The sequence below is a fragment of the Mugil cephalus genome, chromosome 22, assembly GCF_022458985.1.
Source record: "Mugil cephalus isolate CIBA_MC_2020 chromosome 22, CIBA_Mcephalus_1.1, whole genome shotgun sequence".
NCBI lineage: Eukaryota > Metazoa > Chordata > Actinopteri > Mugiliformes > Mugilidae > Mugil > Mugil cephalus.
In genome coordinates this window covers 2,193,750-2,206,455 of record NC_061791.1, presented here as the reverse complement: position 1 = coordinate 2,206,455, position 12,706 = coordinate 2,193,750, and the positions used below count along the sequence as shown (strand labels likewise).

The following is a 12,706-nucleotide window of genomic DNA, read 5'->3' as shown; positions in this document are numbered from 1 at the left end:
CATCCGATGTGAATCAGCGCCGCAAAGTGTGTTCAACAGTCCACGTTTTTTTTCTTGATTCTGGTCCAATAAGTCGTCTCTGTCTTCGTGTTGCAGGTAAAGACGAAGAGTTTCCCAAGAAACTTCTCGGGCAGCTTCCTCCTGAGCGCGCTGCAGCAGTGGTGACCAACCACGTGGGCAATGGGCAAAGCCACGCGGAGCCGGCCGAGGCTCCCAGGAACCCGAGTCCGGCACCGGACCAGCAGAGGGAGAGTCGGCCTCCGAGCAGGTCACGCCGGGACTCGCTGGACAAACCAATACGCCACCACAAGGGGATCAAAAGGGGCCACAACCAGAGGTCTGACGAGATCCCCAACGAGCAGCAGAAGCAGTTTACGTCCCCCACGCCTGAAAGGGGAGCTACTCCGTCCTTGGTCCACACGCCGCAGAGCGCCATGGTGGACGGAGGGAAGCACCGGAGCCACGCCGCCGCCAACCACAACTCTAACGCCGCCTCCAGCTCCCACAGAGACATCGCGCCCCGCTGGTTCAAACCCTCGGAGACGAAGCTGGAGGCCGCGAAGGCGGCAGCCGCCCGGGACGTCCACCTGAGCCGAGGGCCGTCGCCAGCCCCCTCCAGCCCGGACGACGTCAACCAGCATCGGCCTCGCTCCAAGGGGTTCATCCCCGGCGCCGACCGGGGCTCCAACGCCTCCCAGTACGACAACGTGCCGGGACTGCCGGAGCAGGACTTTGAGATCCTGCAGCTTGAGAGACCTCCGTCCACGATGAGGACGCCTCGCAGCGGGACGCCCGCGAGTGGATCGGCCCTGCATCAGGGCAGCCCCAACCGTGGACCCAGCCACGCCGGGAGCGTCGCTTCTGTGGCGTCCGGGCCGAGAATGAACAAACATCCTCCTCAGTTTATCTACAACAATCCAGCAGGGGTTCAGAGACAGTACCACACGCCCCCCCAGCAGCAATCTCCGGGAAGAACCGAGGTTCCCATCTTACACCCGGCCTACAGCGTGAGCTTGGACAGCAGAGGGGGCGAGGACAGACATTTCTCACCTCCCTCCAGGATGGCGTACGGGGAGCGAGCGTACGCCACCACCCAGCGGCAGCCCAGCAGCCTCTCCCCGGAGAAGGCGTTCATGAATAATTCCTTCGCGACCTATCGCCGGCAGCCGCCGACACCGAGCGCCACCCGCAACTTCCAAAGCAGCAGGCCTCCTCCTCCCCCGGAGCACTCCCAGGGTCGCTCCACCCCCATCTACCTACAACAACTCACCTCCGCCGCACAGCGCTACACGCCCGAAGACTTCAGGTTCGAGGGGCATTGGAGAGTCGAAGCGAACCCGCACTACCCGCCGCCGCCGGAAGGAGGAGTACCTCGGCGGGGCGTGGACAAACTCCAGTGGGAGCCGGAGCTGCCCCCGGTGTCGCCGGGCGGGATGCCCCGCTCGCCCAGCTTCCAGCGAGCGCAAATGTCCCCCGTCCAGCAGTTCACGTTCCCCGACAGCCCGGACTCCGTGCTCCACTATCGGACGCAATTCCAAGAGCAGCAGCAGCAGCCGCCGCCCGTCATGAGGCAACAGCTCCCCCAGCTGTTCGGAGGACCACGCTACCGGCACGCACAGGAGGCGTTCGCCCTGCAGGAGTCCATGCTGCTGTGACGGGGTTTTTAGAAAACTTGAGGGGGATAAGTCACCGACACTGTGGTTAGGACAGGAAGTAGGTCCTAGCGTTTGTTAATGTGTGAAGTACTGACCTTCTGACTGTCGCGCTGCATCGTAACGTTGCAGGTCACACCAGCCTCCGATGTTTTTACTGATCACTGTATAAAAAAAAAAAAACAAAACCGACTGAAGATTTAATTTTATTTTTGGATGTAAATCATTAACAAAAAGGTGACAGTAAATATATATATCTTTCAGAGTCTGATATGTACAGTGGATTTTTCTTGTTTTATCAGTAGCAGGGGAGCAAAAAAAAACTCTTGATTTATTTTCCATCTTTATTTTTTTATATCGTACTTCTGAATATTTACAGTAGAGATCACTTAACTCTATATGCCTGTGAATGTTATTTTCTAAGAGAAGAAATTGAACTTTGTCCCCTGATAGAATTAAACCCCGGAATGGATTTCTACACCTCAGCCGTAGGACAAGCAGTTTTTTGTTGTTTAAATTTTATGTTTGTCCCGTTTCAAGAATAATGTTTATTCCTGATGAACGTATGTGCAATGGATTTCTCTTTTGCAAGTGAAGTACAGTCACACATAGATGAGGCCAGTCTAGTTTTTTTTGGTTAAATTTGGTTAAATTCCAAATAAATTAGAATCTCAAGGCTTAGAGAGCTAATTTGTGAGGGCTATTAATATATTCTTTTGTGGTTTGATGGCTTTAAGTCGTCCAATTTGCTTTGTAACCATAGATAATATGTTTGTTTGTTTTTTTTAAAACTGCTGTAACATCGTCACCACATCTCAAGCACATTCAGCCAGAGATGGACGTGAACTAGTTTTGCTTTACTTCATCATCATGTCTTATTATTCTCAACACTGTCATATCAACTACTGTTCAGCTGCTGGTAAACACAGTCATCTGGCACAACACAAAAAAAAAAACAAAAACACACACTACATTTCCACATTTAACGCGTCACATTCCTGGTTTTGATGCAGTTACTCTCAAACAGTATTGAAGTGCTGTTCATTACATTCCTTAAGTTATCTTGTTTTTTTTTCGTTCAGCGACTAATTGCAGATCATTCTGATACTTTGCTTAATAAAAAAAGAGGTTGGGGTGAAAACGAATCGTCTGGTGAGGTCATTCCAAGACTTAAAAATGTCACTGACTCCTTAAAAATATTTAATTTGTACGATCCTCGAACAGATTTGTCTAAAGAAGCTATTTCCTGCTTTCCGCTGTCAGGAATTTCACTGTGGTCTCATGAAACTAGTTTAGTACGACAAGGTTTAATCTGCTTTAGTTCACAGAGACAAACTGGACGAAAGCAAAGACACATGAAGTAAAAGTCAAAAATCTCTAGAACGAATTACTACTTTTACTAAAGATCGTTTTGAAACTGTTAAAAATGTCTTAATTGATGAGATTCACAGAAAAGCAGAAATTAAAATTATGAAGTAAAACATTTATTAAAACTCACCCACTGACTACGTCAAGAAACTTCCACGTCTGGATCAGAAAGTTGACCTGCAAAAAAAACAGATACACCAATCAGCCACAACATTATGACCACTGACAGGAGAAGTAAATAAACAATGTTAATTAGACATGTAGCACCCAATTAATAGCAAAGACACTCCTCAATGGCAGCAGCCAGCAACACATAAAACACGAAGAACAAATTCACTAGATCCCAAATTGATCAAGTATCTGATGAGGCACAAGAAAGACGTCCCTACTCTTCATACCAGTATAAAAACAAATCATATACATAAAGCTAACATGCTGCTGGAGGCGTTATAAGAAGAACATGTAGTTGACATCATCGCTCCCATGCTGAGCATCTTTCTGGGTAAATCAGCTTCAGAGACGTCACGTTGAGAGCTTTTTTTTTTTTTTCCCGGATGAGCAAAAACTCTGGGGAGCAACACAATCCTCCCGCTCGTGTCGGCAAAAAGGACGTTTGTTGTCAGGGCTGCGACAATTTGTGTAAATAGGGTGACAAATGTGTGGTTAAAAAAAGAAAAGCCCAAAGGAGGAGATGGTGCTTTGAACCCGCACGTCTTCAGCTCAGACAAGTTATTTCACAATCTCACAGCTGGAAACTGTCAAATAAATATTAGAGGAGGAGCTGTGAGTAGTTTACGTCTGACTGATCCACCTGAAACCGAGGGGAAGGTTTGGAACGACACTGGTACCAATATGTTTTACATGTGCTGAGAACATGCTGACACTTCTGAAAGAGTAAAGTTTAAAAGACAAGAAAAAAAAAAACGAGCTGAAAAGATTAAGGCATGAGTCAATTTTCCATTAAAACGATTAAATAAAAGAGCTCAGAATGTAAATTTAATCTTAAACTCAAACTAAGAGTAACCAAAAATACAGATCTGATTATAATCTGTAGGATAAAGTCAATAAATCTGCATTAATTGACAAATTTGGTGTTTAAATCTGAATAAATCAAAAATGATTTGTCTTCATATGAGGATTTGAGAATTTTCTCTTTATTATATAGATATTTGATTGACATATTGACAAGATGTGTACTGGAGGAAGTGCACTCCCAGATTGACACAATTGCGCCATCGTGTGGTCATTTGGTAACATTACAGCCACTGCACAATTTAATCTGCTCCCACCTATTAAATTAATATAAATTTGTAAGAATTACAACAAATGCATGAAGGCTTCCTCATTAAACACACCATTAAAAATAACACAAAGTGTTTATAAGTCAATATGCTGTAAATATAAATAAGGTAAATAATTCATCCTTAAAACAGGTGAGTCTGTTAATCTCTGACAAGAATAAATACGACCTGAGACACTAAAACACACTCACGGCTGAGTCGACTTCACACACAAAGAAAGACAAACAACAACAATCCTGATGAATCCTGCATAAAACTTGGTTATTTTGCTGCTGACTGAACTAAGATGAAGCTCATCAAACTATAAACAGCAAAATTGTGGATATTTTCTATATCTTCTGGAGGTTTTTGATCATTCTGCTGAGCTCTGGGCCTGAAGTCTACAACATGCCACCAAAGCTTCCAACAACACCACTGAGGACACAACAACAACAACAACGGCTCAAGTGCGTCAATTATTGGATCAGCAAAAAGATTTCTACACAACTTTGCTTGAACAACAGGAAAACAAAAAGCTTCCAGACTTGTGTACAGATCATAGTTGATTCTTCAAACAAGAGGGTTGATGATTTGTTCATGGTTTCAGGGTCTAGAAGTGACTTTAAAGGAATTTGATTTGAGACTTTAAAGTCATCAATTCATGTGTATGTAATTTATTTGACTACTTGATCACACATAGTTTTTGTTGTTGTTTTTTTATTTATTTTATTTATTACAATACATCTGTTTTTAATAGTCAGACATTTAACCCCTTTTATAATTTAGATGTTGACCCAGACCAACATTTCTTTTCATCATTTAAGTTTTCAAATTTCTGTAGTTTCTATAATGAATCTCAATTTAATAATTTATGTGAGTCTTTGCCTCCTGATGTATTTTCTACTTTTCACTTGAACATAAGAAGTCTTTCTAGCAACTACGATAAATTTACTCATTATTTATATTCACTGAAATATGATTTTAATATAAACCTCTTTAAAAGTAAATTAGATTTCCTCAGTTTTCTTTATTCCAATTATTTATTTCCTCTTATTCATAAATCTACACGAGTAAAAGAAAATTCGGCAACTTTGATTGATAATATTTTAACAAATTCTCTAAACGAAGGAATAATATCTGGTGTCTTGTATTCTGACTTATCAGATCACTTCCCCATATTCCAGTTTTCTCTGATCAAGATTAATAGACCTAAACATACTAAAAAAATAATGCATAAAAGTTTTATGAGCAAAGTAAATATCTCAAAATTTAAAGATATGCTTATCAGGACCTTTATGAGGAAAATCACGCTGATCAAGCATATCAATGTTTTATGAAAGTTTTAAACTGCTGTTTCAATGATTATTTTCCAAAAAGAAGAGTCATGACTTAAAGAAACCCTGGTTTACAAATGATTTACTGAAACTCCTGACGAAAAAGAACAAATTGTACAGAAAATACGTCTTAAATCCTCGTCCTCTTACTCATGGTGATTATAAATCCTATAGAAATAAATACACTCATTCCATAAGATTTGCAAAATATTTGAAATATTTCAGTGAAAAACTGAAAAAAACATTCAAATGATTTGAAAACCACATGCGAAGTGATAAATAGGTTGTTGCAAAGAGGAAAGACTGTATCAGAGCTGCCGTCTGTCTTTCTGGATGGTGAAAAGTCTTTCAATAGTCCACATGATATCGCTCAAAAATGTAATGATTTCTTTGTTAACATTGGTTATGAACTAGCTAATAAAATCCCTCCCTGATCCATTAGACTTCAAGAAATTTCCTTAGTTTCTCTTCTTTTAAGCCTCCTGATATTCAAGAAATAAGTTTTGTACCAGAGGATCTAAAAGTTGCCAAAGTTATTCCATTATTTAAAGCAGATGATCCAGGCTGTTTTTAGAAAAGATTATATACAAAAGAATACCTTTTCATCTAGACTCTAATTTAATTATTTATAAACACCAGTGTGGATTTCACTGCTTCACCTGATCGACAAAGTTCCCTCTGCTCTTGATAATAATGAAATTACCTGCAGTATTTTTCTTGACTTTTCAAAAGCATTTGACACAGTTAATCATCATATTCTATTAGAAAAGTTGTAGAAATATGAGTTCATGATACTACATACAAATGGTTAAAAATGTTTGGAACATATTTGTTTTAAGAGTTACTGTTCTAGTAAAGCCAGACTATTCTGTGGAGTTCCACAAGGGTGCATTCTTGGACCATTGTTATTTCTTATTTATATTAATGATTTGTTTAATGTCTCCAATATCTTTTCTCCAACAATGTTTGCAGATGACACAACTTTGTTTCTCTCTCATTCAAACTTCTACACTTTGATGAAGGATGCAAATGCTGGTTTAACTGCCTGCAACACATGGTTTAGATTAAATAAGGTATCATTGAATATAAAAAAAAATCTAATTTTAGTATTTTCGGTGGTAAAGAAAATTATGCTCAAAGGATTTATCTAAAATAATACTAGAGTCTGTTGAGTTGCCTCAGGTGTGAAGCACAAGATTCTTGGGAATTATTGTTGATGAAAGTTTGAATTGGAGAAATCAGATTGATTGTGTAAACAGAAAGATAAATAAATTATAAGGAGGATTAGTCATTTTGTCACTACAAATTGTCTCCTTACTCTTTACTATAGTTTAATAATTTATCCCTATCGTTCATATTGTAATATAGTTTGGGCAAAGTAAAAACTTTGATCCTCCAGAAACGTTTTATTAGGATCTGATTAGATTAAGCTACACGATCAGAGTCACATTTTCATCGACCCCTCTATTTCAAAAACTCTAAAAAATTCTAACTATTTATGACATTAACATCTTTTAAATATGTGTTTTTCTTAACAAGATCATTTCAAATGAAGGAAATATTCCAAAACAGTTCAAGACTTATTTCAAAGAAAACTAAACTAAAGTTCATTAGATCTGAGAACAAAGCTTATTGTAATTATTTGTATAATTATTTGTGAATTTACACTAATGTCCAAAATAGTTTTGAAATTTTTTTATATAACATAATTCATATGAGACAAGTTGCAAAACAGTTCATCTATCAAATGTTAGAAGGTTTAAACATGCTCGTGATTTTAGGGCAGAAGTTTATTGCATTCACTTAGGAAAATAACAAAAATGTTTTTTGGGCTAATTATTTCTGTTTTTCTGAGTAATATATTTCTTTGGTCCGGTTTTTCAGATTTTTTTTCAGTGAAATTATTCTGTGAAAGACAAAAAACAACAACAACCAAAAAAAAAACAAAAACAGGACAAATAATTACTCAGAAATCAGAAAAAAATACTTTTTTAAACCAGATTTTTATTAATTTTTTCAAGTGAATGCAATACGCTTCCATACTTCAGGACCAAAACTAAATGCATTTATATATGCCACTAAATTCAACATTTTTCACAGCCAATTAGCATATTTATTCAAATCAAATATAACGTAACTCATAAATTATACTACGTTATATTAGATTAAGTTACCTTGTTTGTACTTTAATTACAATGAGTTCCAGTTGCACCATTAAACTGATATAGATATTTCAAGTGCATTGACATTTTAATTTAAAACATTTGGTTATTTTCTCATTTTGGACGCATACTTCGTATTTTAACATCTAGTTTTGCGGCTATATTTTATATTTTTCAAGTGTGGACAAGCTCAAATCGGATGTTCAGGACAAATCAAAGACATATTAGCTCATCTGCTACATGGTATTATTTTGCAATCGATAGTATTTTAAATTATTAAAATTTAACGGAGGCAGGCAGCAGCAATACACAAAAAAAAACAGCCACCAACACAATAAAAATAAAAATCAACAAGCAGCAGAATAACACTGGAATTGGAGCCAAACACCCTCCACAACGAATGGTTAGCTTACAAAACTAGCCAAGGCACCGAACCTGCAAACACAAGCAGCTCGTACTTCAACAACAACATTTAATTACTTAAAAGTCAGAATTAAGCAGCCAACAACAAACAAACATCACAGGAAAAACCGCCACAGCGTCAAGTTACCGTTTAGCCTCCGGCGAATGCTAACGGTCGACCATGAGCTAACTTACGTAGCCGCGTAGCCGTTCGCAACTAAAACACGTTTTACGCTACATCTAGATTCGTGAAACACTTACCCCACATGGGACGCAGTTCCGTGGCCTCGATTAAATGTTATTCCGTTCGCTAAATAACAAATAATTATAACAAACAAATATTTGTCAAACTGCATCTAACTCAACACACTTCCCGAACTGAATCCAAGATGGCGGCCGGAAGTGACGTTCCTCCTTATTCGTCTTGAAAACTTGGAAAACGTTAAAAAATATAAATTAAAAGGATTAAAAGAAACAGCAGTACGTGTGATTGTTATAAAAATAATTAAAAAAAAAGGTATGTAGCTATAAATAATAAATGTTAAATTATAATAAATTTGGTACTTCTACTTACAAAAGGAACCATCAATTCTTATCAATGTAATTTTTTTAACAGCATTCATTTATTGGTTATTTGTCATATTTGCAACTTTCAGAAAATTAACAGAATAGACAAATAGTGGGAAAAGTGGTAGATAACACACTTTAGTATGACCTATTAAAACAGTACTGTGATTTGAAGTTGTTTTATTATTTTAATAGTTGTTTTAAGTCAGTTCCATTTAAATTAACCCCAGATCTGAATGAAAACTTATTTGCAATGCTGCATGTTGTATCAACCCCAACTTTTTTTTTGTGTTACTTAACCGAAGACTAATTCAGAAAATAAAATGGACTTTTACAAACTTCCTCCTCTAATGTGTACCCCCGTATAATGTATCTAACATAGACACATACAGACATTATGAGCCTATCATGTCTCACACAGGGAAAATCATGTATTCCCTTCTCTTTACCACACTGCAGCTTTCAAGGCACAGGTTTGTCTTTACTCTCCACAAAATAGTAGAAATGCTCAAGACGACGTGAACAATTCAAACTTTAACTCTGGTAATTTTACAAATTACATACATACTTTTTACTAGCAGTAAAAAGCATTGACTGTCTGAGCATTGACTCAGACACTGGCGGCAATTACACAACACCAGTGTCTGAAAAATGATGTGCACCCGTTAAGACGACCACTAGATGGCAGCGTCTCCAACGGTCCATCAGTCATGAGCTTTTTCTGCTTTGTGGCTCCACACTGGCTTTCGTTTCTCTATGAAAGCCCGGATCCCTTCCTGTCCGTCTCTCAGAGCCAGGTTGTCGACCATCACCTTGGAGGCGGTGGCGTACGCTGCATCTCGGCCTTGAGCCATTTGCCTTTTGAAGAAACATTGAGGGGGAAGAACACAATACATGAAAGGAAATCAAATCTAATGATTGTTCAGATGTTTGACCTTTTCACCATAAAAGCAGGTTTACCAGTACTTTGTAAACTCTCACCTTTGGAAAGTGGCCTTTCCCAGGGCTACAACCGGTCGGCTAGCCTGACACACCCTCTTAGCGATGGCTAATGTCTCCTCTTCCAGTCGCTCCTCTGGTACCACCTTACTGACCAGACCATGCAGCAGAGCATCATGGGCAGAGATGGGAGTTCCTGTAAACAACATCTCCATGGCAACCTGGTAAAGGAAGACAAAGGTTTTTAAGACCCTTGTGCAGTCATTGAGCTCATTCGGTTATTATTAGTCAGGATATGTCACAGATGAACAATAAAATTAATTGCCAAAGTTAACAATAACAGTACATATGAAAAATAACGAGGGCTGAAGCTTCCAGTTCACTTATTATAGATAAAATAATAGTCACTTGCATAAATAATAATTCCCTGTTCAAGTATTGTCTGAAATTATTTGATGTGTCCAATCAACAGTCCAAATTTCAAAGAAGTTCAGTTTTTAATGAACATTTTCAGAACCTGGAACAAGAGAATATTTGGTATTTTTGATAAAAGATCGGAGTTGTTGCCAAATAAATATTATAAAGACTGACAAACAAGGAACACACTTGATTTAATTGATCATGTCCAGACTCATCCCATCTTCCATAACGCTTAACCCTGCACTAGGGTTGCGGGGGTTGCTGGAGTCTATCCAAGCTGGCATCAGGCGAGAGGTGGGGTCCAGCCTGGACAAGTCGCCAGCCTATCACAGGGCTATGTCCAGACTATTTAGGGTAATTATTCTTGCCTACTTCATGAGTAAATATCAACATTATCTAATCATTAACTGTACCTAAGCTTATTATCTTCAGGAAATATATAGGTCTAAGAAAATCAGTCTTTTTAATGTACTAACATGAAAAATAACAGAGGGTTTCTCTGAAGGAATTAAACTTAAGCAAACTCAAGTTTTTATGAAGAAAACTGTCACACAGAAAGATTATCAAATTATCATGAATGACATGGCTATATTTTTCCTCTTACCTTCCTTGGCACCGCTCTGCCGATGGCCACCGCCGGCGTGGAGCAGAACAGGCCCACGTTGACGCCCGGCGTGGCAAAGGTGGACTTCTCCGTCACCACGGCAACGTCACAACTGGCGACTAGCTGGCAGCCGGCGGCCGTGGCGACGCCGTTCACCATGGCGATGACAGGAACGGGTATGTCCTGTATCAGGGTCATCACCTGAAGCACCAGAGCCGTGTAAGTTACTGATATTAATACAGACCGTGACAGCAGATAAATAAAAATAGATCAAAAGTGAAAGAAAACATAAATCCCCTCACATTATTTGATTTTAAAGGGGGAAACAAACCAACCTCAGAACAGGTGTGAAACACCTTTGTGTGATAGTCTCGGCCCTGAGATGACGTCAGCTCCTTCAGGTCGTGTCCGGAGGAAAACACTGGACCCTTGGCTGAAAAAAACATTACATGGTTGGACCAGCATCTTTCTCTTTTTCATAACACACATAAAAAAAACAAAACAAAAAAACTTGCCTGATATTATAATAACTCTGAGCTCCTCGCTGTCAACATCAGTTAGGATGTTCTCCCTGAGGGACTCCAGCATGGACAAAGACAGAGCATTCCTCTTCTTGGGATTGTTCAGTATTATCCTCCTAAAATAAAAGAAGAAGAAAGCTGGTGTTTTAATAGAAGGATCTGCTAACACATTAGTACTTAACAGTTTTCTTTTTTAGTCAAAAATTCACCATAATGTTGTCGCATTTCTTTGTAAAGAAGAATTCTGTAAGTTGTTCTCATCATGACGTGGTGCACAACAACGTCTGAAGGAGGGAGTGTGAGTAAGTCACTTTTTAAACTCACTACTGAAGAGCAGAGTCTGTTTTAAGCCTCACCAGAGAAATATATTTTTTCACAAACTAGTTTAACCTGTTTATGGCTCAATCATGTTCACTTCCTTGTGTCTTTTTGATCCAGTGTTTATCTGACACCTCTTTAGTCATTAATGAGAAGGAATAAACCTTTTATAATAGGATTTTTAAATGAATAAATTGAAGGGAACATTCTTAAAAGAAAGAAAGAGACATAATTTAAGTACAATTTTGAGTATTACAATCTTTGATCACTACATTCTCAGTTATTTTCACATTTTCAATGAACAAAAACCTCATAATCAAAAAAAAAAAAACACAATCTAAACCACAATGTAAAAATGCTCCATTGTAATAAAACCATAATTCATAATCTTGTGTATGAACGTGTAGATAGGCACCTGCAGCAAAATGAACTTAAAGAATCAAAAGTAAAACCAATTATATGCAAGAAGAATTAAAAAATAAAAAGGAGAAGAAAACTCCCAAACTGGAGCTTATTTGAACAACTGCATTTGGTAATTTAATTATTTTTAATAACTTTTCTAAAATAACTGAGTGCAGTTCTTGTGTAGTTTGTTCAGTTTAACATATTTTTTCATGCAGAGCCGTTATCACGCAGTTAATATGTAACTAGTGTTTTTAATACTTACCCGAAAAAAGTTATTTTTATTTGTGCTGTTATTTGTGCTTTTCACAGGGTTAATAATTATGCCGAATTAACCATAAGTCGCTAGAATACGCATTAATGACTATATTTATCACTCCAACCTGCTGCAGTCGAAAAAGTTTTTATTTTCTCTATAAATATTCTTTTTCTACACGAGGTTTCGTGCGAACGTCGGTTACTGTGAACGCGGACGTATTTAAACTCTGCACCTTATTCCGTTGTTTTGTTGTGTCACTGTCAGCGGCTCCGCTTCGGTCTGAGAGTAAAAACGACTCCCAGACAGTAAAGTCCTGCTCCTGCTGAGCTGAAATACACCTGTAACACCTCTGCAGAGGAAAGTACGAGCCATGTCTGTGGTTTGTTGATCCTCAGCGCTTGTGTTCACCTTCCCCACGGTCACTTCCGGGTGTGGTGACGTAACCGACACGTAGCGGAACGTCAGACGTCAACGATTA

At 38.8% G+C, this 12,706-nt stretch overlaps 2 protein-coding genes across 8 annotated transcripts in view; one reads left to right on the top strand and one right to left on the bottom strand.

Annotated features, from left to right (window-relative positions):
• usp6nl (USP6 N-terminal like) overlaps positions 1-2,797 on the top strand; it is a 67,368-nt gene extending 64,571 nt beyond the window's left edge. For all 7 annotated transcript variants that reach the window (XM_047575265.1, XM_047575266.1, XM_047575267.1 and 4 more), the window contains one exon: positions 97-2,797. In XM_047575265.1, the coding sequence (XP_047431221.1) occupies positions 97-1,655 (1,559 nt within the window). In that variant the 3' untranslated portion in view covers positions 1,656-2,797. The remainder of the gene's footprint in view (positions 1-96) is intronic.
• A 6,005-nt stretch (positions 2,798-8,802) lies between these two features.
• echdc3 (enoyl CoA hydratase domain containing 3) lies at positions 8,803-12,669 on the bottom strand. Its single transcript, XM_047575647.1, has 6 exons — positions 12,461-12,669; positions 11,244-11,365; positions 11,064-11,161; positions 10,729-10,929; positions 9,747-9,925; positions 8,803-9,623 (listed from the first exon to the last, which is right to left on the bottom strand). Exons 1-6 carry the CDS (start codon positions 12,598-12,600, stop codon positions 9,470-9,472), a joined length of 894 nt encoding a protein of 297 aa, XP_047431603.1. The 5' UTR covers positions 12,601-12,669; the 3' UTR covers positions 8,803-9,469.
• Positions 12,670-12,706: the final 37 nt, after the last annotated feature.